General features: G+C 45.8%; 1 protein-coding gene across 2 annotated transcripts in view; it reads right to left on the bottom strand.

Annotated features, from left to right (window-relative positions):
* SH3KBP1 (SH3 domain containing kinase binding protein 1) overlaps positions 1-25,527 on the bottom strand; it is a 313,922-nt gene that overhangs the window by 41,858 nt on the left and 246,537 nt on the right. For both annotated transcript variants that reach the window (XM_046673657.1, XM_046673658.1), the window contains 4 exons: positions 24,956-25,063; positions 14,440-14,491; positions 11,422-11,502; positions 8,588-8,747 (listed from right to left, as the gene is read on the bottom strand). In XM_046673657.1, coding sequence (XP_046529613.1) covers positions 8,588-8,747; positions 11,422-11,502; positions 14,440-14,491; positions 24,956-25,063 — 401 coding nt within the window. The remainder of the gene's footprint in view (positions 1-8,587; positions 8,748-11,421; positions 11,503-14,439; positions 14,492-24,955; positions 25,064-25,527) is intronic.

The raw sequence follows: 25,527 nt of genomic DNA, 5'->3' as shown, positions 1-25,527 counted from the left end.
TTCCTCTCCAGATTTCTGTTCTTTGTGCAGAGTCTGCAAGTGTGTGTGGAAACAGGCCTCCCTCCAGAGCCCATCTAGGGCACGACAAGCCCACAATCCCCCAAGGCAAAAGGATGAGAATACCCACAGTCCTCATCTGCAAATCCACGGCTGGGCATCTCAGAGGGGCAAGGAGCTTTAAAGATGCCCAGAGGAGGGGGGAACTCATCACCACGCAACTCTGAGAAAAGTTTGTGGGGTGCCACTTGGAGGAAGAATGTTCAAAGAAATAGCCCATGGAAAAAGCGTTACAGGAACCAATTAGCACTGTGCACGTGTGAGGTGTTAATGTCTCCTACTGTTTCCTCACCAGATTCTGGCCATCACTGGCAGGAGAATCAATGGGGCTCAGTTTGGGCTGGGGCTAAGCCCTGTCACCTACTGTGGGTCCTGGCTGCGGGGAATAAAATTCATTCTAGGTGTGGGTGGAGAGAAGTAAAGAGAGAAGGTTATGCACACAAATGAAATGAGGTCAGCAAATAACGCAGCCATCCCCACAGTGTGACAAGGTGTTTTCCCGTGGGCACTATGGGCTTCCTAAGCTCCATAAACCAACTGCCCTCCCTCAGTCCTGATTTCCCCTGACTCTCTCGGTGCTTCTAGGGGAGGTTGCTCGAGCTTCCACCTGCTAGAGATCTCCTGATGTGCTGTCTGAGGGTGTCCTTATTTCCTCACTCCCTCGGGGCTACCAGGCATGACCTGCTTGCCATCCCCCTCCCACGCAGGTCACCCACTGAGCTCTCTGAAGGGAGGAAAAAAGCAAGCATGGATTTGTTGAGTGCCTCTCAAGTGCCAGGCAGGGAGCGAGGCAGCTTAGGTGTACTGGTTTGTTTAAATCTCCACACGGGCAAGGTAGGCTTCACAGTGCCATTCTGCTGAGGAGGAAACATAGACTTGGGGTGGTGTGCACCTTGCCCAAAATCACAGGGAAAGTAAGTAGAGGGGTGAGGTTTTGACTCTGTGTGCCTGGCTCCAAAGCCCAAGTAAACAATGGGTGGGCAGGAACCATGTCTGGCCTGGTTACCATAGTTAACTACCACCTAGAAGAGGGTCTGGCCAAATGCAGGCACTGGATGAATATCCGAGACGAATGAAGGACATACCACACACACACACACACACACACACACACACACACACACACACACGCTCCTCTCTCATCACTGAATCCATATCTAGTACCCATTTTCCATCTTTTTACCATAGCCAAGTTTCTCACAAGACAAGTCTACACATGCTTGGCCACCTGCCCATTCTTTCTTCAACTCACCCCAAGTCCGTCTCTCACCCCTCAACCATTGTAGAGAAACCCTTGACTGGGATTCTCAAGGGCCAACTAGTGAGCAAGCTGGGGGGCCTGCAGTCTCCCTGGCTCTTGCTTTGGCGAGTGTTCTCACAGTATGGTCAGCTAACCTGCAGCAGCAGCAGCCCCGGGAGCTTGCCACAAATGCAAATTCTTAGGCCTTAACCCAGACCCACTAAATTAGACCACTGCTTGGGGAGCAGTGATCTGCATTTTAACAAGTCCCTGGTGACTGTGATGCACACTCAAGTGTGAGACCCACTGATCAGTGGCTGCTCCACACTCCCTTCTTCCAGCTTCCATGACATCACACTCCACCCACCCTTTCCCACGGCTCCTAGTCCTTCCTCCACCCTATAAATAACAAATTTCCCCACCGCTGTCTCTACTCTCGCCTCTCCTTCTTCTCCATAATTTCCTGGAGTGCTTATAGCCGTTCCATGCTTGTAACTACCATCTACGAGCCAATGACACCCACCTCTGTAATTTCTAGCCAAGATCTCTCTCCAGCATTCTCCAAAGACATGTCTGGGTCCTGACTTGTAGAAAAGAAGGGAAACACTCAAACACCACACAATGCATCACTAGGACTCTTTTAAAAGACATACAGAATACTTGAGTACTCCTCAAAATCCTGACCACCCAAGTGCACATTTTACCGCCTACTTAGGGAACATGCCCATGCACTCTAGCTATCTTTCTCTTCCTCTTTTTTGATTGACTAGTTTATACCTAAGAAGAGCCAAGAGGTCTTTTTTAATGCCTTCTTTTGGTGGGTATGGGGGCCAGACACCTCACAGAGGTCAGGACCTTAAAGCTTATTTCCTGCTAAGCTGTAACTCCAGGGGCTTAAGCAGCTAGGATGCCTGTGTAAATCCAAAGAAAAATTAACTTCTCTGTGGGTAAGTTGGTCTCAAGAGACATCTGCCCTCCCTAAGCACTTAGTAGATGTTTGATATATAAATGTTTACTTAATCTTTGCCTCAAGCTGAAATGTCTCAGAGCTCAACCTCACTTATCTCCCAGTATTTCTCAGAAGTCCAGGGTTCTGTCTTCATTACAAATAAAAATTTTGCAACTCCAAGGCTCCAGTTCTCTCAGCAGTATAGCCTCCAGCCATTCACAGGACAGCCACCTGGCATGTTTAACATTTAAAGCAATAGGCCATCTCCAAGTGGCACTGGTCTGCGAAGTCACTAGGCCTCCGGCCCACTGCCTGGTGTCCAAGACCCAACTGCCCATCTTCTCACTGCGATTCCTCCTCTGACACACGCTTTCATATCTAAAGTCAATGGCCAGTGTCCTCTGCGATGCTTGAGCCATGGTAACCAGCTCCCTCACATGCAGAACCGCCTCACTGAACGGCCCACTACCACCCTGACTATTGAACCCTTCTTATCACTGAGTGTCATCAACTCCTAGAACATACTGACATCCACCTGGGAGGACACTGGCTTCTAGAACATCCACCTCACCTCACATTAGCTCTTCCCATCTTCCTGAGCCTATGACACCCATGTGAGCAATCCATCCCCTATGCCGGTCCCTCCTTCCCCTGGTCCCTTCAGCCCTTATGACCTTCATTCAGCTTCAGTCACCCACACTCACGGTCCCTCCCTCTGTGGATATGTTCGTCTTCAGACTGACTCCACCTCTGAGGTTGTGAGCACCAACCTCCTCTTTCTGACCAGCATCTCATACTTGTGGCCATCAGCTTCTCCCACTCCATCCTTATTCACCTCACCTCCTTATGCCTTTTAGCATCACTTCCTTCCCCTCCATCCCAGACTCCTTGTTTATCACTGGAGGTCCCTGGACACCAGCCCCTCCTGTTCCCCCCCCGTCAGTCACCTGCCCCCTCCACTTGGAAAGCATGGGTTGTTCTGTGTTGTAGCAGACAACAGGCAAAGCTCCCTGGCAACTCACAACAAAGGTCCTGCTTTAGCCTCCCCGTTCTTTAGAAAGAAAAAGAATAATTATTACAACTTGGAGGTATCTGTGTTTGGGAGGACTGACAAACCTGTTGTGGTCTAGCCAGCTTGCTTCCACCTCTTTCCCTATTGGGATTATTTTCCTTTGAAAGCACACACCTGCTCTGCCCCTCAGGTTTCTGGCTTGCTGCCTCCCGCTGCACGCAATTACTAGAGCTCGGGGCAGCCGGCTTCTCTCCAGCATTTCCTTGGATTTTTTTTTTCCTTTTGGACATTTCTCTCAAGTTTCAGGACCTCTTCTCACGGAGATTTCTGAACCCAAATTTGCTAAATTGATAATACACGTTATTAGGCATATAACATCACATATTCGTGTGTATGTATATATACACACACAAAAAGGTTTAGGTATATTCTGTCATTTGAAATATATTTATAACCAAATATCAAAACAAGTGAGCAGGTTCTATACTTTGAACCTCCATTTTCCCAAGTGTGAAAACAGAGGTAGATAGATTGGTCTTTGCACCACAACCGCCTCAGTTACGTGGTGGGCTGGATAAGACAAGCAGACCCTGTCTGCACACTATGAAATAACAACTGAAGCATCCCCAGGGCACTGATTTTCAAACAAAGGAGGCACTTACAGTAGGGGAATCTCCTATCATCATTCAATTTTTACATCAACTCTGGTATTAAATTTTTTTTTGAAAAAGTCTTTTTTTCCTGTTAAAAGACCATCTTAACTGCTTTCTAGAAATTGGAAGAACATTCTTACCAATGGGTAAGCTTCCACTTGTTCAGACTGGACATACAACTGCACACTGGTGTTCTAGTTCCTGCAGATGTGATTCCTGAAAAGTGTGATGTGCCACAACTGAGCCCCACCGTTACTAAGATCCAGAACAGTGCCTTGTACACAATAGTCCCTCAATACATTTTTGTATCTAAAAATGACTTCCTTCTTCCTGAACTTATATATTCATTTTTCTAAAAGATGCTAGTTCCTGTTTAAATAGAATGAAATCGATCTCTTCTGGAAGCCACATTTGGCAGCGAGCTTTCCAGCTGGTGAGAGGAAGCTTGAGCCCAGACACTACAGCTAGAGTGGCAATGCCTAGCTCCCAACAAGAACGGCAAACAATGACTGTGTGTCCGTGTGTTCAACCATTCGTCCATCTATCCATCTGGTCAGGTAAATCCTGGCAACGATTTGGATTCCCACAGCAGACAATATCCTTTCTCTGGAGGACCACTGACACAAAACTGTTTGAATGACGTTAACATTCCTACCTCAGCTAATTTGGCAGAACAAAACAAGTTCTGTTAAACCAACATATGGGTTGGTTGTCCAATGTAAATGCTTAGCAAAAAATATGAAGTGCATGAAGTACTGAGAAACAATAAGCCTTTCTTTGATCTTAAATTATTTTGAAATCCATGGCACACTAGGTGACTCAGAACATAAGACACATGCTACAGAGCTCGTACAGGGGCTGGGAAGGATGACAGGAGAGGCAGAAGTGAACAAAATGTAAGCACTGGCACCTCCCCCCCTTTTCAGGAACCATGGCATTCAACAAGTGTGTTAAATGAGCCACTACCATATGCTCAACGCTGTAAAGCATGTGGAGATGACAAAACACACTCTTGATCTGCTTTAAATCTGGTAAAGGAGTCCGGGGGTGTGAGCATCCCAAGTGGCACAGCATGGGGCCCTGTACTAGGCTAAACACGGGGTGTCAGGCATTTGGAGGAGAGAGCAATCGCGAGAGATAAGGGAAGGATTCCAGGAGAGGGGCATGCTAACTGGGCTCTGAAGTCAGGGAGCATTAACAGGTGCATGAGAGGCAGTCAGGGAAGGAGAGGGGCACTGTCAAAAACGTGGGAGCACCTAGACTAGGGGTTCTAACAGTGAGGATGTGGGCCAGTAGCATCGGTATCCTCTGGGAGCTTGTTAGAAATGTAAATTCCCAGGCCCATCCCAGACCTACTGAGTCAGCAACTGTGGGGCTGTGGCCCAGCAATCTGTTTGAACAAGTTCTCCAGGTGATTCCGATGCACACTCAAGTTTGAGAACCACCCAGTTAGAGTCCTCCCTTCACCTGGCTGAGCAGGTGGCCATAGCAGATACCGGCTCCTCAAACACTGCCAACCTTGCCCAGGCCTGCCACTTCCTACAATTGTCAGGAAAGAAGCCCAGGGCTTTCCTCCTTCTCCCCTTTCTGCAAACCAGTGCCCTAGAGTCTGTGCAGCCTGGGTGCAGAGGGGAGTGGGAGGCCGAGGGCTGCCCACCTTCTCCCAGGCTGCTCAAAAGCCACACTCAGTGTGAAGAACAGTTACATTTCTCACTGGCTACTGTACAAATCCCTCTCTTGCATCTTCCTCAGTGGCCTGTACTTCTAACTGACAACTGGATGTTGGGAGAGCCGGAGGGAAAGAAGAGCCAAGCAGAGATAGGAGGTTAATGGGGCCTCTGTGAGCCCAGAGGGTCAGCAGCTAAAATTTTCTTCCCCCTTGTGTGCAGGTCTAGTGGATGGCTTGCAAAGCCTGCACCTATCCCATAATGAGATGGCTGACAGCAACCTTCGAAGGCAAAGAAGCCATCAGAATTCCATTTCTCTTCAGATCAGATCATTAGAGAGAGCAGCAGGAATATTCTGGAAACTGTTGACAGTTTCCAGAATATTGACAATCAAAATGTCTGTAGTCCCTGGAAGACTACCAGAATTGATACTAGCCCTGATATCGGTTCCCCTACATTAAACCCAGCATATATGTGGTTAAAACCAAAAGCACTGATCCCCTTCCCCTGCTTCTCTAAGTTACATTCATATGTAAATATTGGTTTTTTAAACCTTTGTGTCCCTGAACTTCAGAGGGCAAGTAGAAGTTATAAATTGTTAGAGCCCAGGTGGCCTCATGCTAACATTTTGGCTAGTTACAGGCCCTTTGAAGTTTTATTACAGGGAAACTGATATCCAGAGACTATCAAGAAGCTGAAGCTTCCTAGACCCCAACTCCTCAGTTTTCTGACACCAGAATCCACCATCCACCACGGAGGCAGACAACCAAGGACATCCACCTGCAGATTCCCTTATCTTGCCATTCCCCTTTCTGCAAGCAGCCTCGCAAGGCCAAATGCAGGCTGGTGGGAGAGCTCTGACCTGCAAGGCCACATGTTCCCCTTCCCCTACCTAAAACCTCAAATAAAACCCCACACCTTTTTTCCTTTGAGGAGGTGGATCTGAGTTCTAATGAACTCCCATCTCCTCATCTGGCTACCTCTTGATATAACTCCTTCCTTGCCATAAGCTTGGCATTCTTGTTTCTATCTTGGTCTCTCTCTTGTGTGGCAGGTAAAAGAAGCTGTGTTTGTGAGGTAACAAGGTCATCAGGGCTGTAAAGTGACTCTGTCACACGCATGTGCAAACAGCTTTCTGCTATCAATCAGTAGAAGGGGGCACAACATGCAGGAGCCTGATCAATTCAACAGTGGCCCTGGTCCTATTTGCTTCCCCAGGGACTGTCATAAGGCGGCAGTTGTTTGATTGGACCTTGGGAAACACCAGCAGAATGGCACAGGCGAACCAGATGCTGCTCCGATGGGTTCACACGCACCCGAGCTAACCGCAGCTGTGTGCTCTGCTGGGCAGCCAGCCTCCCACACACAGGCATATGCACGTCCACAATGGCTGGCTGCGATTATGACCTCTCTCAGCCACTCATGTGGCAACCACTCACATGGCTACTTGCCCCTTATTTGGGCAGGGGTGTGTTATTTCTGTAGTAGGTGTAGTAGGAGTCATGCTACAATATGGACGAAACTTGAGGACATCATATTAAGTGAAATAAGCCAGTCACAAAAAGACAAATACCGTATGATTCCACTTATATGAGGCACCTAGAGTAGTCAGATTCATAGAGACAGAAAGTAGAAGGGTGGTTGCCAGGGGGCTATGGGGGCAGGGAGTGGGGAGTTAGTGTTTAAGGGGTATGGAGTTTCAGCTTTGCAAGATGAAAAGAGTTCTAGGGATGGATGGTGATGATGGTAGTACAACAATGTGAACGTACTTAATGCCACTTAATGTATACTTACAAATGGTTAACGTGGTAAATTTTATGGTATATGTATTTTACCACAATTTAAAAAAATGTCCTAAAAAGTAAATGAGGTATTTTTGTCTTACTGCAGTATGCCCAGTTTGACAGGTGATAATAAAAATGACAATGACAGTAATGTTGATTCACAGGCAGGAGGCTACATACCTGGGAATTATCCCATTCCTTCCTAGGTGCGTTCCATCACCATCCTCAGTTTACACATGGAGAAAGCGATGTGAATGGGGCAGTGACTTGCTGAGGTAGGCACTCCTATGAGTGGGGTGAGACGTGAACCCAGAAGCCTGTCTGACCCCAACTCGAGGACACTGAAGCCTGATGGACCCTCACCACGCAAACTTAGCTCAAAGTAACAAAAATCCAGTGAGTGACTGTGTGTTGACAGGTACACATAAAGACCTCCAGGTCACTGACTTGCCCTGGTGTATTAGTAAGACCTATAATATACATGTAATGGCACAAAGTTCTGGCAATGAACTTGTGGAGAGAACTCGACAGTTCTTGCTCCATGGTGGGCATCTCAGGTCTGGCAGGCAAAATGCCCAACTCTGATTTCACATTACTAACACATGCATCTAATCAGCCTGCGAACAAATTTGAGTTTTGCCAGGCACATCTCAGAATGAGTGCTTGAAAAAGCATGTCCCTTGGCTTTGAGGGTTAGAGTTCAGAGACATGTACACTAAGACAATATTTGCCATGCTTGGTCCTGTGTTCCACGACAGGGCTGTGCAGTCAAGGGCAGGAGGAGGCTGGGGGTGTGGAAGGAGGCACCACAGAGCAGGGAGAGGGTCAGGGGATGGAGCTGCCATTGAGACGTGCGTACCTGAGGCCAGCAGGACACCCAGGGGATGAAGGTGGGCAGGCCACCTGAATTTCCAGTCTGAAGGGCAGTTGGCCTTGCTCTAATAAAGCACAGGAAAAATCCCTGTGTGTGAGCAGCACCTGGATGTTGGGTACCTGACCCTCACCTGCTAATCCTGAAACCCACGCTGTACCTCCCAGCCTGGCACCCACTTCCGCCCAAGCACAGGAGCAAGGACTGAAGTGGCTGGAGTCCTCAGAGAGCATTGCCAGAAGGTGGAAGAGGGCAGCTTTATGCTTCCTCCCTCAGCTGGCTGCACTCAAGACCTCTCTCCCGTGTCCTGTGGCCACCCCCTACCCACCCCCAGCATCGAGAGCAGAACAGTACCTGGTGTGGGTCATGGGACCCACTGGTCGTTCGGGCCTCCTCGGGGGCAGCGCGCCCGGTCTGCTGAGAGAATTGGTCTTGGGTGGCCGTGGCTTTTTTGGCGGTATGGCAGGGACAGAAGGCTTCTGTAAGTCCAGTTTTGGCTCTCTCTCTGGTCTTTCTTTAAGTCATTGTTCGAAAAAGCATAAAGACGACAGACAGATGTAGTGTAAGTGACAGTACTTCAGTGCAGATCACTTGTTTCCTCCTTAAAAAAAAATCACTGATGCCACTTGTGAAGGTGAAGTTGGAAGGCGAAGAGCATCATGTATTCTTTGTCAAGTTAGAAAAAGCCCTACAGAGCCTCAGCTCACTGTTCACCTTTGCTCATGCTGGTCCCTCTGCCTGGAGGGCCCTTCTGGCCACTGCCCATCCTCAGCAAACTCCTACTCGTCCTTCATCAGGCATACTCATCAGGCCTGGCCAAAATGTGACACTATCACGTTCCCTTCTCAACAGCTGGACCCACCATCAAAGGCAGACTTTCTTATTTCCTCACCTGAGCTGTGAAGAATAGTCCTTTATAAATAGGCCCCACTTGGAGACTTTCTGGGAGTCTGCATGCTTGGCACAGCCTGTAGGCTGGAAGCCCCAAAGGGCAGGGCCCATGTCTGGTCATCTCCCTGGAACCCTGCATGGTGCCTGGCACACAGCAGGTGCTCAGCAAATTGTTGAGGTTTGGTAAAGACCCACAGGACCTGCCAGGCATGGGAAGGAAAGAGGCCTGACACCTCTCAGGTTGGCCTGTGTAAAGGGCTGTGAGCCAATAAAAAGGGGAGCATTTCAGGGAACAATAACTAGTTCTGGATTCCTTTTGTGCAGTTTTAACTTGGAAGGTAAACTGGGACTTCACAGGTATTTGGCGTCCATGAGTTTTTGGAGTCAGAGCTATTAGTATGAAGTTAAAGCCAGATCTGGTGGTCCAGCTGGGCAGCATTCAGTGACAGCTTCACGTTTTCTGTCTCCGATTAGCCTTGCCCCGTGCATGGTGTAAAAAGCATGCATCCACCTTCTTCTTTATAAAGATGGAACTGCAGAGAGCTGCCCAGCAGAGGACAGCAGGTTCCTATGTTTATTTGTAAACTGGAACTCTGAACACATTTTACTTGCAATTACAAGCTCATACTGTTTGGGTGCCCAGGCCAATTGGCAAAGCTTTAAAAAGCCCATCAGGTATTGTACAGATATCACTGTGCTCATCCCCACAATATCTTGGTAGGGGAATATGCTCCATCCAGGAGTTCTGGGAACTCATTTAGCAGTCCACAGGGAGCAGAGGAGGAAGGGCTTGGCTGCAAGGCAAAGCAGGGGAGATTCCTCCTGCTGGGAGGGACGGGAGCTCCAGCAGCCTCCAGAACGGGTAGGAGAGAAGGTTCATGCCCACCTAACAGGGAGGCTAAGACTCAGGGTGGGGCTGGTTTTCTGGCTTCCCTGTTGCTTTTGACAAGGGCTTCAACCTTCCTGACCCACTGTGACACAGAACAAGGAATACGGAAGGGGAAGGAACCAGAAGTGTGTGACTACTTGGCCAGCCAACTAGGGTGGGTGTTCACCCACAAGCCAAACCCATATGTTAGTCAGCATGAAACAGAGCAGGAAGTGTCCTCATCACAGAGCCTGGCTATTAGCCAGAAACCAGCCACGTGTCCTCCACGAGGACAGGAGGCAGTGTTTGGCTATGTCACAACACACACTTTTATCAAAGAGCTATTGGTAGGGTGCATACTTAATGGCTATTTTTTTCATTTGTCTGTGACACAGAGCAGGCCTTCACAATGAGGTTTCATAACTCAAGTTTTAACTGTTCCCTGTGAAAGAAAGAGGTATAACTTCTTAAGAGCTCCCAATGTTGGTAAAACTTCTGGCAGGCTGATAAAAAATATTAAATTTCACAATAAAATTTCATGAGGCCACCCAGGAGCACCTCCAAATAATTACATTCATTAATTCAGCATTTCTCTTGTGACTTACAAATAAGTGCTTTTTAAAACGGAATTTGCTCTGCCTCCTGTTCATAATAATAACATCGCACTTTCCTCATAAAATGTGGGATCAATCAAATCTTAGACACCTAATAAAATGAGTCCTTCCACAGCATGCAGATTTCTTTGGGAAAGACACCCAGAACGGTAAGAGTCACATTTGGGAAATGGACTGAATGAGACATGTTAAGTTACTTCTCTGCAAATGACATTTCTAACCACCTTCAGGGGACTGCAGGCACTGAGCTGTTTTTCCTAGTTTTGCCATGTCCTCCTCCTCCCAACATTTTTGACCAAGGACATGTGTCCATAAAATAGTAGCTAAAGTCAAGGGTCCAAGCAGTGACTGAGGAAGAGAGCTTTCATTTGTCTGGATGGGAATTTCTCTAAGCCATGTCTATCTGTCAACAGTTAATGAGCACCCTGGGGCACTAGGCATGGGAGAGGGCAGGATGGAAACTACGGCAAATACCTCCGGGCCCTCAAGGAACTTACAGTCGGCATCCTCACCTCAGGATGCTGCTGGTGAGGAAGGGCGGTGATGACAGGAAGATTGGAATGGAAGGGCCCCAATGCATTAAGTGACTGGGCTGGCTGTTTTTCATTTGATGAGAAACTCCGACCCAAAGAAGTGCCACATAACCTTCTCTCCTATTTCCTTAGAAACAGGATATTTAAAAGCAACTGAAACAAAATCATAATCACCATATTCCAAAGAAAAAGCAAATTCTGTGAGTAATCCAGACTAGCGCTGTGACAGACAGCTTTGTCTCTTGCTCTTCTCGAAGTGCCAGTAAAGACGTGATTTCATACCTTTTTCTTCTGTTCTGTTTGGAAGCGTTTCTGGTCTTTCAGGAGGTATCTTTTTAATTTCATGTTTTCTCTCAGTGGTACCTAGTGGGGAAAAGATAAGTCATCAGAAAATGCTTTCTCTATGTGTTTATTAGACATACTAGCATTTCAAATATTTATCAGGTACAGAAAAGTCAACAGTTTTTTCTCCCCTAAGCTGGGTGCTGGTGTTACCTGGCAAACATAAGCTGCTTAGAAACAGAGCAGAAGCCATTTCTGGCCTACATCATTAAGTCTGCCTGCCTATACATCCTTAATTTATAAGAACACCACCACTATTTTCTGATATTTCAATCTGACTTTCTTAGGTATCAAAATAGTCACAGGAAATCACTGGGTGTGGGTGGGGATGTGGATAAATAAGTCAGTCATTAAAATACGCAAATAAGAAGTCACTGGATATTGTGTTCTACAAATAAAAAGGAATTTCACAGGGACCTGGATTCCATTTTGTAGCAGTTTTAAAGTATGGCCTTGAGTTGTTAGCTACCCCTCCCATTAGGAGGTGAGCTCTATGTCTCTTTGCTTGGAATGTGGGTGGGCTCGTGACCACTTCAACCAGTGGCCCATGTGATACCAGATAATATCTGAGTGTAGGTCATAAAAGGCCATGTAGCTTATGCTTTTTTTTTTTTTTTTTGCTGGAATACTGAACCTCCATGTAAGAAGTCAACTACCCTGAGGCCACCATGCTAGAGAGGTCCCACGAGATGCTCTGGCATATAGCCCTAGATGAGCCAGTCTTCCAGCTACCTCTGCCAAGAGGAGCCAGATATGTGAGTGAAGCAGTCATCTCTGAAGCAGATCCTCCAGCCTCTCTGTGCTGGTCCAGCATTCCCAGCTGAAGTCCCTGACATCATGGAGCAGAGAGACAAGACATCCCAGCCATGCCCTGTTCAAAACTCTTGACCCACAGAATCTGTGGGCATAAGAAGAATGTTGTTTTATGCCACCAAATTTGGGGCAGTCTGTTAGGCAGCAGTAATAACTAGAATATATTTTTAAGTGGAGGGATGTGCAGAGAAGATATGGTGGTTCTCCCTAAGTCCTTTCTATTAGCGTCTGAATTCCTCAAGCATTACACTTTTCCAAATGTACCAATTAGCACGTCCTCTTCACCCACGTGGACCGCAGCTGCTCCCTCACCTGGGGTCTTCATCAGTGCCAGTGGCCTCAGAGAACTCGGAAAAGAGCTAAAGCACAAAACCAATCACAAGTTCTCCCCTAACTTAGGGACGTGGTTGAGTGTTTGACAAACTCTTTACCTGAACAGCCCTACAGATGGGTGCTTGGTACTAAAATCTCACTTACGCAGCATCAGAGGCCAAGAAAACTTACAAAAAACTCACTGAACAGGCACTTTACCTAAATCTCCCTAATGAATCACTAGAAATTAAACACTGTACCTGATTTCTGTCAATTCCATATCTGACTATTTTTGTCAAATAATCAAACACGAGGAAAATTGGTGATGGGGAAAATACAAATATCTACCTTCCTGTCACAAAGCAGTTCCCAAGATCATTCAGCAGGATGAATGAGCTGTAGCAGTAATCTAGGAAGATTAAATGCCATCTTGATTTACCCCACAGAGATTCAGCATAACCTTTGGTAAAATTGTTTTAAAGGGTAAGAATTTGCCTAGCATGCTGCAGTCTAGTCTCCTAATGCTAACGAAGTTCAGCATCTTTACTGAGGCACAGAAGAAATTGACAATCCTACTGCCATGAAGAATCCCATCCTAGTGACATTCTAGGCTACCTGAGCCTTGGACCACTCGATTCCTCTCCTTGGTCTCTAATGGTTCACCACGGCCTCTAGGGAAAAGGGTCTTCAGAGAAAAGCAAATACATATCCAGCTTTAATTTCAGCACAATAAGAGAGTTATCTGGCCAGAACCACTAGGTGGCAAAATTAAACTGCTCAATGCAAACAAGGATGGGGGCGGAGCAGAAGATGTAATTAACATCCTATTTCAGGGCTTAATCTCTATGATTCTCAACTATGCTGAAGGGAATGAGAAAGGAATTTGGGGTCAAGCTAATTTTCCCTCCAACTTGTTGGGCCAAAAGAACTTTAAAAAAATCACTCCTTAATAAATCTGTGAATAAACCAATCTGGAAATTTATTCATACTTTAAATGTTATAGAACTATCACAATTATGAATGTGTAGAACTAAAAATACCTCTACTCTTCTTCTGTTTTAGTTATTAATTTTTTTAAATGCCACTTAACTAGTTATTCATGGAGGAATTTCTCCCCATAATTAGCTTTTAACAATTACAAAGAGGAGTTCTATTGGGAAATATGAATTATCATCTTTGTGTATGAGAATCCAGTGTGCAGTGAGTTACCAATTGTCCAAAAACATCAATTCTTCCTATATTGTTCAACCTTAACATCTGAACTACACAGAAAAAGTGAATTGGGCTCTTTTCCACATTAACAAGAATCATGAGGAAAAGTATCGCTAGAAAAACATTTTTTTGTTGGAGGGTAAGTGAAGTAAGTACAAATTTTGGTTAACCACACGGGACAGACACTGAAAATTCAGCACCACTATGCACGCATGGTGATGCTACAGCCCGTGGGAAGCAATCCTCCCCAAGCTGACCTTCGATCAGGCAGGCACAGGCAAAGAAGGACCATTTTAGTTCTTCTCTCCTCAAAAGTGGTTTATTAAGAAAATAAAAACAAAGCAAACAAAACTGGTTTATTCCAAGGCAAAGTCTTTCAGGTCATTCTCTTTGGGAGGCTGGATTTTTTTGCTGTATCAGTGATACATCTTAATGATATGTTTATTTTTTAGGAAAAACAGCAGTATATTTAAAACCTGCCTGTTGAGACCAAATCGTAACTTCCCAATTTGGCAATCTGTGGCATTTGAATCTAAGAATCTTGAGCTCTCCCAAGGACGCTGTAAATATACGCAGAGAGAGAGATGCACATCGTGTTGACAGAACTGAAAGGTACATTACCTGCCCCTTGCTTGATAACAGGAGCGGATGGAGGAGGTGGCTTCTTGGGTCTCTGAAAAATTAATTGAAATGATACCACATGAGATTGTTGGCAAGCTGAGTCTCTCACATAAGGACCACAGACATTGTTTTCTAGATGTAGTTTGGACAGTCCAGAGAAGCGCTCCAAAAAATTGAGCAATTCTCTCTCCAGGGATGTCAGATTTTGGCACCTTTAAACAAATGCTAAAATAAATTCAGTCTGCAAAACAAAACTCTGATGGACAAATGAAATATCATTTCCCCCTTTCTAAATTTGTAACAGCCTTCTGGAAAAAGCAGGGCTCAGCAAAAATGGCCTGAAACCAGCAAGCACAATGGTACTCCTACGCTGAAACCGCATTTGCAATTAAGATTTAATCTGCTGAATAACCAAGCGATTCAGAAAGAGTTGCTGGGACGGCTCTAAATCAGATCTGCTCTGGATGTGGGACCTTCAACAAAATGCAGGCTGAGGGGCCCATGCAGCTGGGTTAGGGTTCGAAGCCTTCTGCCCTTTTCACCCTGAGGCTAGCAGGCCATTTGTGAGGCCCCCCACAGACCAGCTGTATCCTGGAAACAGAGATGGTGGTTTTTGCATATCAGCCACTATTTATTTTTCTCTCACACCCTGTCACGCTGTAGGTGACGAGGCAGCAATGCAATCAATGGCATTCATCCCTGAACTGGTTCCAGGGCATCTCCTTGCTCAACCTGGATTGACTGTAGGAAGATGGTCAGGCTGGACTTGGCAAATGATTCAGGGGCCGAGAATCCAGCCAGGGCACAATTCTTGGACACCATTCTTGGACAGGGGAGAGGGCGGCCAAAGGCAAGGAGAGAACCATCTCAGTATCAAAATCATTACGGAAAGATGGAAATGGGGAGGGTATGAGCATATAACCCATGTCGCTGCTGATACTTCTCCTGGCCCTCTCTGGGCATCATATACTTGTGATTTTAAAAAAGCTCCATGAACTCTCTCCTGCACTCTGAAAACATACCTCTGTGACTTTCCCACAGGGACCAGCAAAAGCCCCCACCCATGCCCGGCTCCGACCCACCAGTGCCTGATGTAGTACCGGGCACGGGAAGAAATGGTTTTAAGTAAAACCTAGAGAATGTGAGACCCACAAGGAACTTTCTCAGGGGGCATCACAGCATGTAAGCTCTGGATTCAATGAGATTTCAGCTCTGCTCTTTACTAGGTGGGTGACTTGGCTGAGTTACCCCGAGTAAGCAGCGCAGCACGGTGGGCAAGAGGTGGGGATTCAGAATCCCATGCTCGCTACAAGGCCTGGCTCTTTCAGTTACTGGCCGTGGACACTGGGCAAGCGACTTCATCTGTAAAATGGCAATAATATTACCTCCCTCTCAGGAGGAGATGGTTTCCTAAGCAGAGGGAGTCAGTCAGCACTGCCTCGTTTAACTCTCGTGACAACTCTATAGGTAGTGATATTATGATGCCCATTTTGTAGATGAACTTATTGAGGCTTCAAGAGATGAAGTCATTTCCCAAAGTCACCAGGCTCTTAAATATGGTGGAGGGCTGTGTGACCCACAGGCAAGCAAGCTCTTAACCACTGTGAAGAGTCCATCCTGCCAGAGGGAATCCACAAGACAAACCATCACGTGGCCATAAACCACACACAGAGTTGACAAAAGCACAGGGAACCGCAGTATGTTAAAGCTCAAAAAAAAAAAAAAAAAAAAAACAACGAGTATCAAATTGCAGCTACATTATGAGCTCAACTATGTTACAATATATAGAGACAAAGAAAAAGACTAGAAAGAAAGTTTATAGTGGTGATCGCTGACTAGTAGGATCACGGGTGTGTGTAAGTATGTGTGTGTTCACTTCTTTAATATTTTTCTGTACTGTCTACATGAGTACAAACTTTATTATTAAAAAAAAAGAAGAAAGATGCTCTAAGGGGCACCTCGCCTTGCATACTGCAGACAGGCCCTCCACCAGATGGATGTGTTTCTGGCTCTCAGATCTTACGCTCCTCTTTCCCCTTTGCCAGCCCCTTCTAGCTCTCCACCCTGACTCCTTCCTTTTTCTTCCTCCCTTCTCTGTCTGGGTATAAATTAGACCAGGGACAGATGTGTGTTTACCTAATGAAGTTATCATTGACACTCTGCCAATTAACCTTCCTTTACCTCAGGATCAGAGTAATTTCTTATTCACGAAACTGCCAACACCCCGTGGCCTAATTCTTCCCAGCCAAGCCCCAACAATGCCTACCCCGTGGACATCTTCCTCACGCCCTGCTGTTCAAAAATTTTTATAACCAATTTCATATGAGCCTCCTCTTGCTGAGGCCATTTCCCCAGTGACCTCGTCTCAAACCACAGGGCCCCAAATAAAAAAAGACAATTATAAGGCATCATATTTTCCAAGATTGCTGTGCAGAGAGAAAAACCCTTAGTGTTGTGTCAGATTTGGCATGTGGCAGACACATGAAATGTGACAGGGCGGAGCGGAGGGGCACCGAGAGAGAAAGGAAGGGGTGTTGTGCTGGCAGACAGCGTGTGAAAAGTGTGGTTACGGCAAGTGTGTGCTTGAATGTGGTAGAGGAAGGAGGCAGAGGTGTGAGGTTCTGCTGGGAGCCCTGGCAGTTGTGGTGGCAGGTGGGGCGGTTTGGAAAGGAAGGGACGGTTTGTGAGCTGTCTGTCTTGCATCCACCATGCTTGATCAATGCTGGCGAGGTGCCTACTTTGCTTATCATTAGCAGAGTAGCTTTACAGGTTGTCTTTTGTTCCCCCCACCACCACCGGACTGACTTCATTCTCTGAGTCCCTTAAACTTAGACTTCTTGCCTCCTTAGTTGAGAATTGATGCCACATTTTCAAATAAGATGTTTTTTAAGGTAATTCTAAACAAAAATCAGGGCCAGGGTTCCCTGTAGTTCTAGACCACCTCCCAAATGATTAATAAAGAATTACACCTGAGCCTATGATGAATCTTTCTTTTAATGCAACAGGAAGACAGGGAAGTGAGAACTGAGAAGGCAGACTGGGCAAGTCTGTAGCAAAATGTGACGGTAAAAAATTCATCACAGGAGTTTATGATTCGCAAATAAAAAGATGTAAGCATATCACTTAGTGGATTTTCCTCCAGATGTCCAATTGTGACTGGATAAAGGAGACAAGGAGACAGGACCCAGGAGACCCCCATGTTAAACAGTAGGTCAACGTTTTCTCTATCGAGTTTACCAGCATTAACTAGCTCCTATAGATGTGCAGACAGAAACATCCTTTCAACTCAGGTGGGTATTTTAAGTCAGGAATTTTTAAAGGCACTTGTTCTATTTATTCTCTTTATGCCTCCCTCCATGGTGAAAACAAAATGCTCCGGCTCTAAACTCAGGTGGCTTCCACCTGCTCAATTTGTAGGTCAATGCTAAAAAGAGAGGACGTTAGAGCTATGCATGATCGTAGGGGCCACTTTACAGCTGAGCAAACTGAGGCCTAGAGGGGCCATGTCAGCAGCTAGGTGGTAGCCAATGTGGGCCCAGAACTGACATCTCTCAATGTCTAGACCATGGCAATTCATTAAAGAAGAGCCAACCTGAAAATGTTCATAACAAAATCAATGAGCCAACATTTTCTGGGAGAGCAGAACGCCTTCCACGGTCTTCACATATGCAGGGTACACAGGCCTGTGCATGTGCACGTGCGTCTGCCCATGCGTACAGTTGTTGGCTTCGACAGAGAAGCAAACACCATCCTTCAAAGGATAAGGATATATTAACTAGATTTGATTTCTTACCATTATTACCAGGAAGGAATTAGAGCTGAATATTCTGGAGTGAAGACAGCAGAAAGGCAAGTTTTACTTCCTGCTGAAGGATTTCAGAATTGACTCTGCCTTTGTTTGGCAAGTCTGGCCAGTCCCAAGTGAAAGAGCTTGTCAGCTGGCTCAGCTGTCCTCCCTGGCAGGAATTCTCATTGGCTACTTGGCCACTTGAGCCAGTTTGCCTTCAGAGCTCTGGTCCCAGACATGTGGTTTGTGAACGTAACCAGAGAAGCATACTCCAGATGGCTGGGTACCCTTTACGGGGGCTTTATTAGAGGAATATGGTAAGGTTCTGGAAGCAAATTTTAGCTTAATTTTGAGCCTTGGGAAGTCCTCCTTCAGGCATCCAGCTAAGTTCTCAGGAGGTGTATGTGTGTGATGCTGGAGAGGAGATACAAATGGACGGTTCCTGACCAGGGCACCCCTCATGGCTCTAGAAACACATGGGGGCCTCCACTCTTCCCTTTTCTCCCCTGTTCCTGGTAGAGTGGCAACACCTTTGAAGAGCACGGCTGGGGCTATGCTCAGGGTGATGACAGTGTCTGTAACTGCCCCTCTGCACCCCATAGAGTCCCTAACACAGGAGATCCCTGGGAGCCACCACAAAACCTGCTCTTGGCAAAGTCTCTCTCGAGTTTCCTCTCCTTAGCCTCTGGCCTGGTGGCCTACATCCATGCTCTCCCTCTTGGCTGGGCCCATCCAGACTGCCAGACTACTGGGTAGGCACTCAGGGTTTGGTATTCAGCTTCTTCCTAAGATGCTCTATCAGGTCACCCCTTTGGCTCATCCCTTCACTCCATCCACCCTATCCTGAAAGTGATGCCTTGACTCCACGTCCAGACGGAAGGACTTGGGCCCCACTTTGTCTGGGAAGAGGAATCTGACAAGGGGCCTGGCTTCTCCCTGCCCCAATCTCTACTCTTCCTCCTCTTTCATACTTGTACAGGAGAGAGCAGCAAGTAGGCCAGGAGGGACAGAAGGAAGGGAAGATACACCTTGTTACCAAAGGACAAGGGATTCCTGAGTGCAAACCACGTACCAAGCATGCTGCTATGGACTGAATGTCCATTGAATGGACCCAAAATTCATATGTTGAAACCTTACCCAATGTGATGGTGTTTGGAGGTAGGACCTTTGGGGACAATTAGGACATGAGGGTGGAGCTCTCGGATGAGTGCCCTTAAAAAAGAGACCCGAGAGAGCTCCCTCACCTCTTCCACCATATAAGGACACAGCAAGAAGTCAGCCATCTATGAACCAGCAAGTAGGCCCTCAAATCTGACCAAACCTGCCAGTGCCTTGATCTGGGACTTCCCAGCTTCCAGACTGTGAGAAATAAATTTCTGTTGTTTATAAGCCACCCAGTCTATGGTATTCTGTTATAGCAGCCTGGACTGACAAGATGCATGCTGTTAGGCCCCATGAAGGAGAAACTTGGGACATGGGCTTTGCCTTCAAAGAGATCACAGTTCAGACAGAGAAATGAGAGAGAATCACTTCAGCAAGGATATATTGGATGAGGTACTCAACTGGGAGAGTACAGGCGGCAAGTACCAACAGAGAAGGGAGAAGGAGCACCATCCAGGCCACCTCAGGGAAGCTCAGTGGGGGCTCCTCATTAGGCCAGTATACTTGGAGACATCAACACCTTGACAACCCCCATCTCTGCATGTGAAATTACCCAGAAAACTAAATGTACGTACAAATAATGTCATAGGTGGATTTTTTTATAATGTTGTTTTAGAAGCACATATTTGTTTCTTTTTGGAAGATCAAAAATGGAGAAATAATTCATTGGGCATCTTTACAAATTAGAAAGAATAGTGATTCTCAAAGGGCTGAAGGAGATGACTAGGAACAAAGAAAATTTCAGCTGAGGACAGTTTTATAAACTGGGTTGTCAGATGATGAGAGTTAAGGTAAGGGGTCTCCTAAGATCTTGGTGAAGAGAAGGTAGTCATAGTTAAACCAGCAAAATTCACCTACAGTGGATTAGCCATTATGGGAATCCAGCAGGAGACTTCCTTTCTTGTTAAAGTTTGGAACCTACAAAACTCCTGCTGAGTGATCTAGAATGATCTTAAGGTTGGCACTCAATTGTAATCAAGAACAAGGGAAACATACTTAATTGTACCACGATGAGTCTGGAGATTGACGATGAACAGGAAGGGTCTGGTAAGCCATGAAAATGGACAGTTGCTGAGGCCAAAGGTGCAGTGCTCTTGCAAGCATCATCTGGGCTTAGCTGAATTCAACACACAGTTCCCTTGGCACATCTTTCCCTCTGATGCGTGAGGGGACCTCGAGCTACACTTGCAAGACCCTTTGTGAAAACAACTAGCTCCTCTTCTTGTTTTCACTCCTTGCTCTCCCAGAAAGCACCAAAGAAACGTGGTTTCCTATAGAATCTGGCTTCTGAGGAATCAGGCCCACAGGGAGCAAATGCCCAGGGCAGGCAGACCCATGCGTTCCAGATGGGCTGACATTTCAGTTCTGGTTGCAATTAGTAAGCTGGCAGTCTGCTCCTGGTGTAAGTCTCTGTGAGTTGGCAAAAGTGAGACTGCATCACAGTCACAGGCATCTTTAGAAATCTTTGAGGGCAGGTTTCTGTGTCCCTGAGGCTGAGAGGCGGACCCTTCAGTGTAGAGCATTCACTAAGGAAACATCTATGGGAAGCTTAGCAACGCCCCATTCTTGACATGGCACGAACTCGGAAGAGCCCTCCAAAGCAATGCATATTAGAATAGTAGCACTTTCTTCTGGTGATTTGAACAGTTTCTCTTAAAAGAACTTGCGCCTGAGACTTTAAATCTTTAAACACTATCTTTCAGAAACATTATCTTTCAGAATACCTAGTCTGTTTTTTTAATGACAGTGAAAAGCTGTTCCTGCGGTTCTTGAGAGTCCAAGTTCCCTGTTTTCCTTCAGTAATGATGACAGAGCGTGCACATTGCTTCATCAGAGCTCTCAGAATATTTCATCTTTCCTTTCTGATATTTAATTTTACAGTCAAGGCTCAAAATAAACAGACAGCCATTGAATCTAGGTTCTCTCATAAATAGCTTACATAATTGCTCTAAAATATGCACCAAGAGATCAACGGGTGCTCTCAGGGAATATCTTGTGAAAAAGCCCCAAAGCATTTGTCACCCTGGTGACAGAGAATCTGCTGAGCACTTCCTGAAAGAAAGACCTCCAGGAATTCCAAAAGGCCCTTTGGTAATCACCTGAATGCACACCCCAGCAGAAAATACGCCAGCCTCGTCAGAATGGCTTCAGCGATGCCTCCTGATTCAAGAAGTCTGCTGTTGACTAAGTGCTCTATGCTGCTGTCTACCCTAATCATCACAGATCAGCCTCTTTTCTGGGTGAATGATTGCAACCCCAGCCACTGGCAAGACAAGATGGCATCTGCTGAAACCAGTGGTAGCATAATGTTTCAGACTCTGTCATTCACATAGTGTATTTGTGTTAATGGTTCTAATCGTCTTTACACAGTCAACTCAGCAATCGAAAGCCCCATCTCCAGTCAGGTTATCACCAACTCACCACCACTCTGGGTGCAGCAATAAAGGCTGGTATAATAACTGATGCAAAGCTGGTTGGCTGGTTTTATAGGCCAGAGAGGATGAAAAGGATGTAATACTTTGAATTTTCTAAAAGCTAAATGTCATATTATACAATCACATCTCAGCTGTAGGTATTACCTTGTCTGACAGATATGACTATTGTTTCCCTAAAATTGAGTTTTCTGCTTCTTAGGGACAAGGTTAAAAGACCTATCAAAAACATAGTAGTTGCTTGTCTGGAGTTGGAGAGATGCCCATGGGGCCCCAAAGAGCGTGCGTGCATGCCTCAGTGAGCAAGCCAAGATGAGTCTACTCATCACTGACAACTTCACTGTCTCAGTGGAAGTCCTTCCTTAACACATTATGTAACAGAGCAGAGCTTCTAGAAAAGTATGCCATGGAGTCTCTCTCACCTGAGTGAATTTATTGCCCCACTAAAATACGCTAGAAACTAGCAGACAGGGTGCCAAAATGTAGGCAACCACAGGCTTTACCCATTTGTTAAAAGAATTATCCAGAATTTACCTTAGACTTCAAGGTCATACAACTTCAGCTAGAACCAAGAAGGTGACAAACGTCTAATAGGACAGTGTGCTTGCTAAGACTCCTTGGTCAAAGGGAGAGGAGTCACCATGAAGGGTTTGGCATCCAAATGCTTCAGGATCTGAACACCTTTTACCAGGCTCACAAAAATCAGTGGGAAGGTGAAACGGGCAGTCTGGATGGCCTCCTCGCTTTCATTCCCTGGGAGAGGCCCACCCTCAGTGTCCTTTCGGAAAGGTCTGGCAGATCTCTATGGCCCCGAACACCAGATGCACTGCCCAACTCTAAGCCCATGAGGGCAACAACCATATGTACTCTCTACTTCCCATCAACCAGCAGAGTGGCCAGCCCAGAGAACGGACCCAACAAATACAGAGCAAATAAATGAATCAACATGAAACATAATTGTCAGGTAGTAGATCCTGAAAAAATATGAGAAGTAACATGAAAATTATGCCATTCTGTTCTTGCTGGTCTCTACCAGTATATTTTATAAAGCACTAGAAATCTTTTTAAAGGCTATTCATCAAAGTTTTTAGAGGTACTTGTATTCCCAAGGAAGCTCACCAAAACACCAAGATAACTCTGTGTTGATTTGACCAGTCAAAGCAAAAATAAGCAGAGTCAGACTTCCATCATTACTGCACAGCTTTAGCTGGAGCCTTCCCACCCTTGTGGTAATAGTAATTACAAAGACCAGAATAGTTAACACGTATGGGGCTTTTACCAAGTACCAGGTGCTGTGCTAAGGAAATCAGATGCATCATCTCAGTTAATTTCTTCAACAGGTCAACAAGGCAGGTACCATTACTCTTGCAATTTTATAGATGAGAATACTGAGGCTTCGAGGTATTCAGTGAATTGACCTTGAACAGAACAAGTAAGTGCAGGGCCAGGATTCAAGCCCGGTCTACCAGGTGCTGCAGCCTCGAGCCACAACCACTACACTCGATAAGCGTTTGCCAAACTGATTCCTGCGTCCTATTGTTTAAAAACATTTACTATCTGGTCATTACTAAGTGTTAGCATCTGCTTCTCTCAGAGATGGATTCTGTCAACTGGTAAGCCACTACCGCGATCCTCATCAGTAAAAATGGCTCAAGTGATTTTGCTTGGTGGAAAATTTCTTTATTGAATGGTAAGCTCCTCTTTGTTCTGTGAATTTCTCCCTCCTAAAATATGGTTGGGAACTGGCAGATGAGGTTGTCATTACTTAGACAGATACTTGCTTCTAGACCAGTGCTTCCCAAACTGTAACGTGTAAACAGATCACCTGAGGATCTTGTTAAAATGCAGGTTCTGATGCATCAGGGGGTCTGAGCATTTCTAATAAGCTGCAGGTCATGCTGATAAAGTGTGGCCCATGGACCAGAAGTAAGTATCAAGGATCTGGAAAACACTAAGAAGCAGAATCCAGATTCTCTGAACCCCAAACTCGATTCCAAGAGAAAATAAGAGGTGTGGAACAGAATATCTTTCAGCTAAACAATACAAGAAAGTAAGCCATCAAAAAGCCTAAAAGGTGTGGCCTTAGGCTTCAAACCAATCTAATGATCTATAGGGTATAATCTTGGTGGGTGCCAACACTACCTACCTTCTTGAATAATTATATCCATTCATCTAAGCAGTGCATACACCATCAATGCTGTTTAGTATCCTTGGCAACCAATCCACTAGTATTGTAGCTATCCTTCCTGAAACTCAGCTCCATGAGAATGGTGATGGGTCAAGGTGAAGTTCATGGGCCAGTAACAGAGCGCCCATGGGCATGAAGAGGGCCCAGGCTGGGAAAGGCAGGCAGAAATGATGCGAAAGCCTGAGCAAAGAGCTCTGAGGTGCAGAACAGGATGGAAAAGGCCAAGTCACTGTCCCCTTATAATGTAAAATGCTTCTAACTTTTCAACATTTTGTGTTACATCATCATCAGAAAAATAATTCACCTGGAGTGAGGTGAATAAAGATGGATTGGCTCATTTAAACAATGGCATCGTAAAATGGGATCCCACAAAGAAAGAGAAAGCACAGATCAGAGGTGTGTGTATATATGCATATATGGACGTGTATGTATACACGTCCATATATGTATACACAGACACACATATACACCGTAGGAAGATTAGCAGGTCTTGCTCTGTGTCCTCAGCTTCAGAATGTGCTTTCCAGCCACTTCCACAATATTGGCCACTTCACCACCCCCAAGGATGTGCTGTGCAGGACACAGGCAATCCACTTACCAAATGGAGAACCCAAGGGTTCTTGCCATTTAGTTGGGTGCTTAAATGTTCTAGGTACTGCACCAAGTGCTTTATACACATTATCTTGTTTATTCACGTAACAACCTAGAATAAGGATCACTCTCGCCGGCTGACAGCTGAGGAAACCAAGGCTTGTAGAGTTAATGGAGTTGTTCACAGTCACACTGGGTAGAGGGCAGCCAAGGGCTCAGAACATGGGTCCGTCAGACTAAAATGCCAGTGCTCTTCAACATTACGTGAAACTTCCCCACCCGCATCCCAAGTCCCCTCATGGAAGCCACAATTCTGACAGTGTGTGGAGCACTGAGATTGAAGCCACGAAGACTTACATTGCCCTCTTTTTCAAAGTCGGGTGGAAGTAACTTCACGAAGTTATCAGGGAACACTCCTCGTCTGCCGTTGAGCTCTCCTTCCCACCAGCCTACGTCGATGCAGTCCTAGGAAACAGGAGAGCGGAGAATGAGAAATGGGGCAAGCACCCTCCCCAGAAAGAGAGGTCTGACATCCCTTTCAGAGAGAACGGAGGCCCATTCCTTGAGGCCACTATCAATGCGACAATGGTTACTAAGACTAAGTCAGCACAAACCCCAAAGTCAGATGGAGAACAAAAACTTAAGTGTGCTATTGCTGCTGGGTGGGACTCAACAGCCAGTGCTGCCTTTAGATTCCCTGAACCAATAAGATCTTTTTTTTTTTCCTTTAAAGATGGGAGGATATGTATTTTACTCGTTTTAATTTTATTGAAATAAAATTATATCATTAACTGCAAACGTGGTTTAGAAGATATCACATGCACAAATGATCTCTTTGATTAGCCTGTCACAAAGCTTGTCAAAATTAAAAAGGGCTTTGCGACAGTCAGCCAAGCATAAGAAAAGTCACACTTTACGCAAGCTCATTA

The sequence above is a fragment of the Equus quagga genome, chromosome 10, assembly GCF_021613505.1.
Source record: "Equus quagga isolate Etosha38 chromosome 10, UCLA_HA_Equagga_1.0, whole genome shotgun sequence".
In the NCBI taxonomy this organism is placed as follows: Eukaryota; Metazoa; Chordata; class Mammalia; order Perissodactyla; family Equidae; genus Equus; species Equus quagga.
The sequence above is the reverse complement of the archived record's forward strand: the minus strand, read 5'-3'. Positions and strand labels throughout refer to the sequence as shown.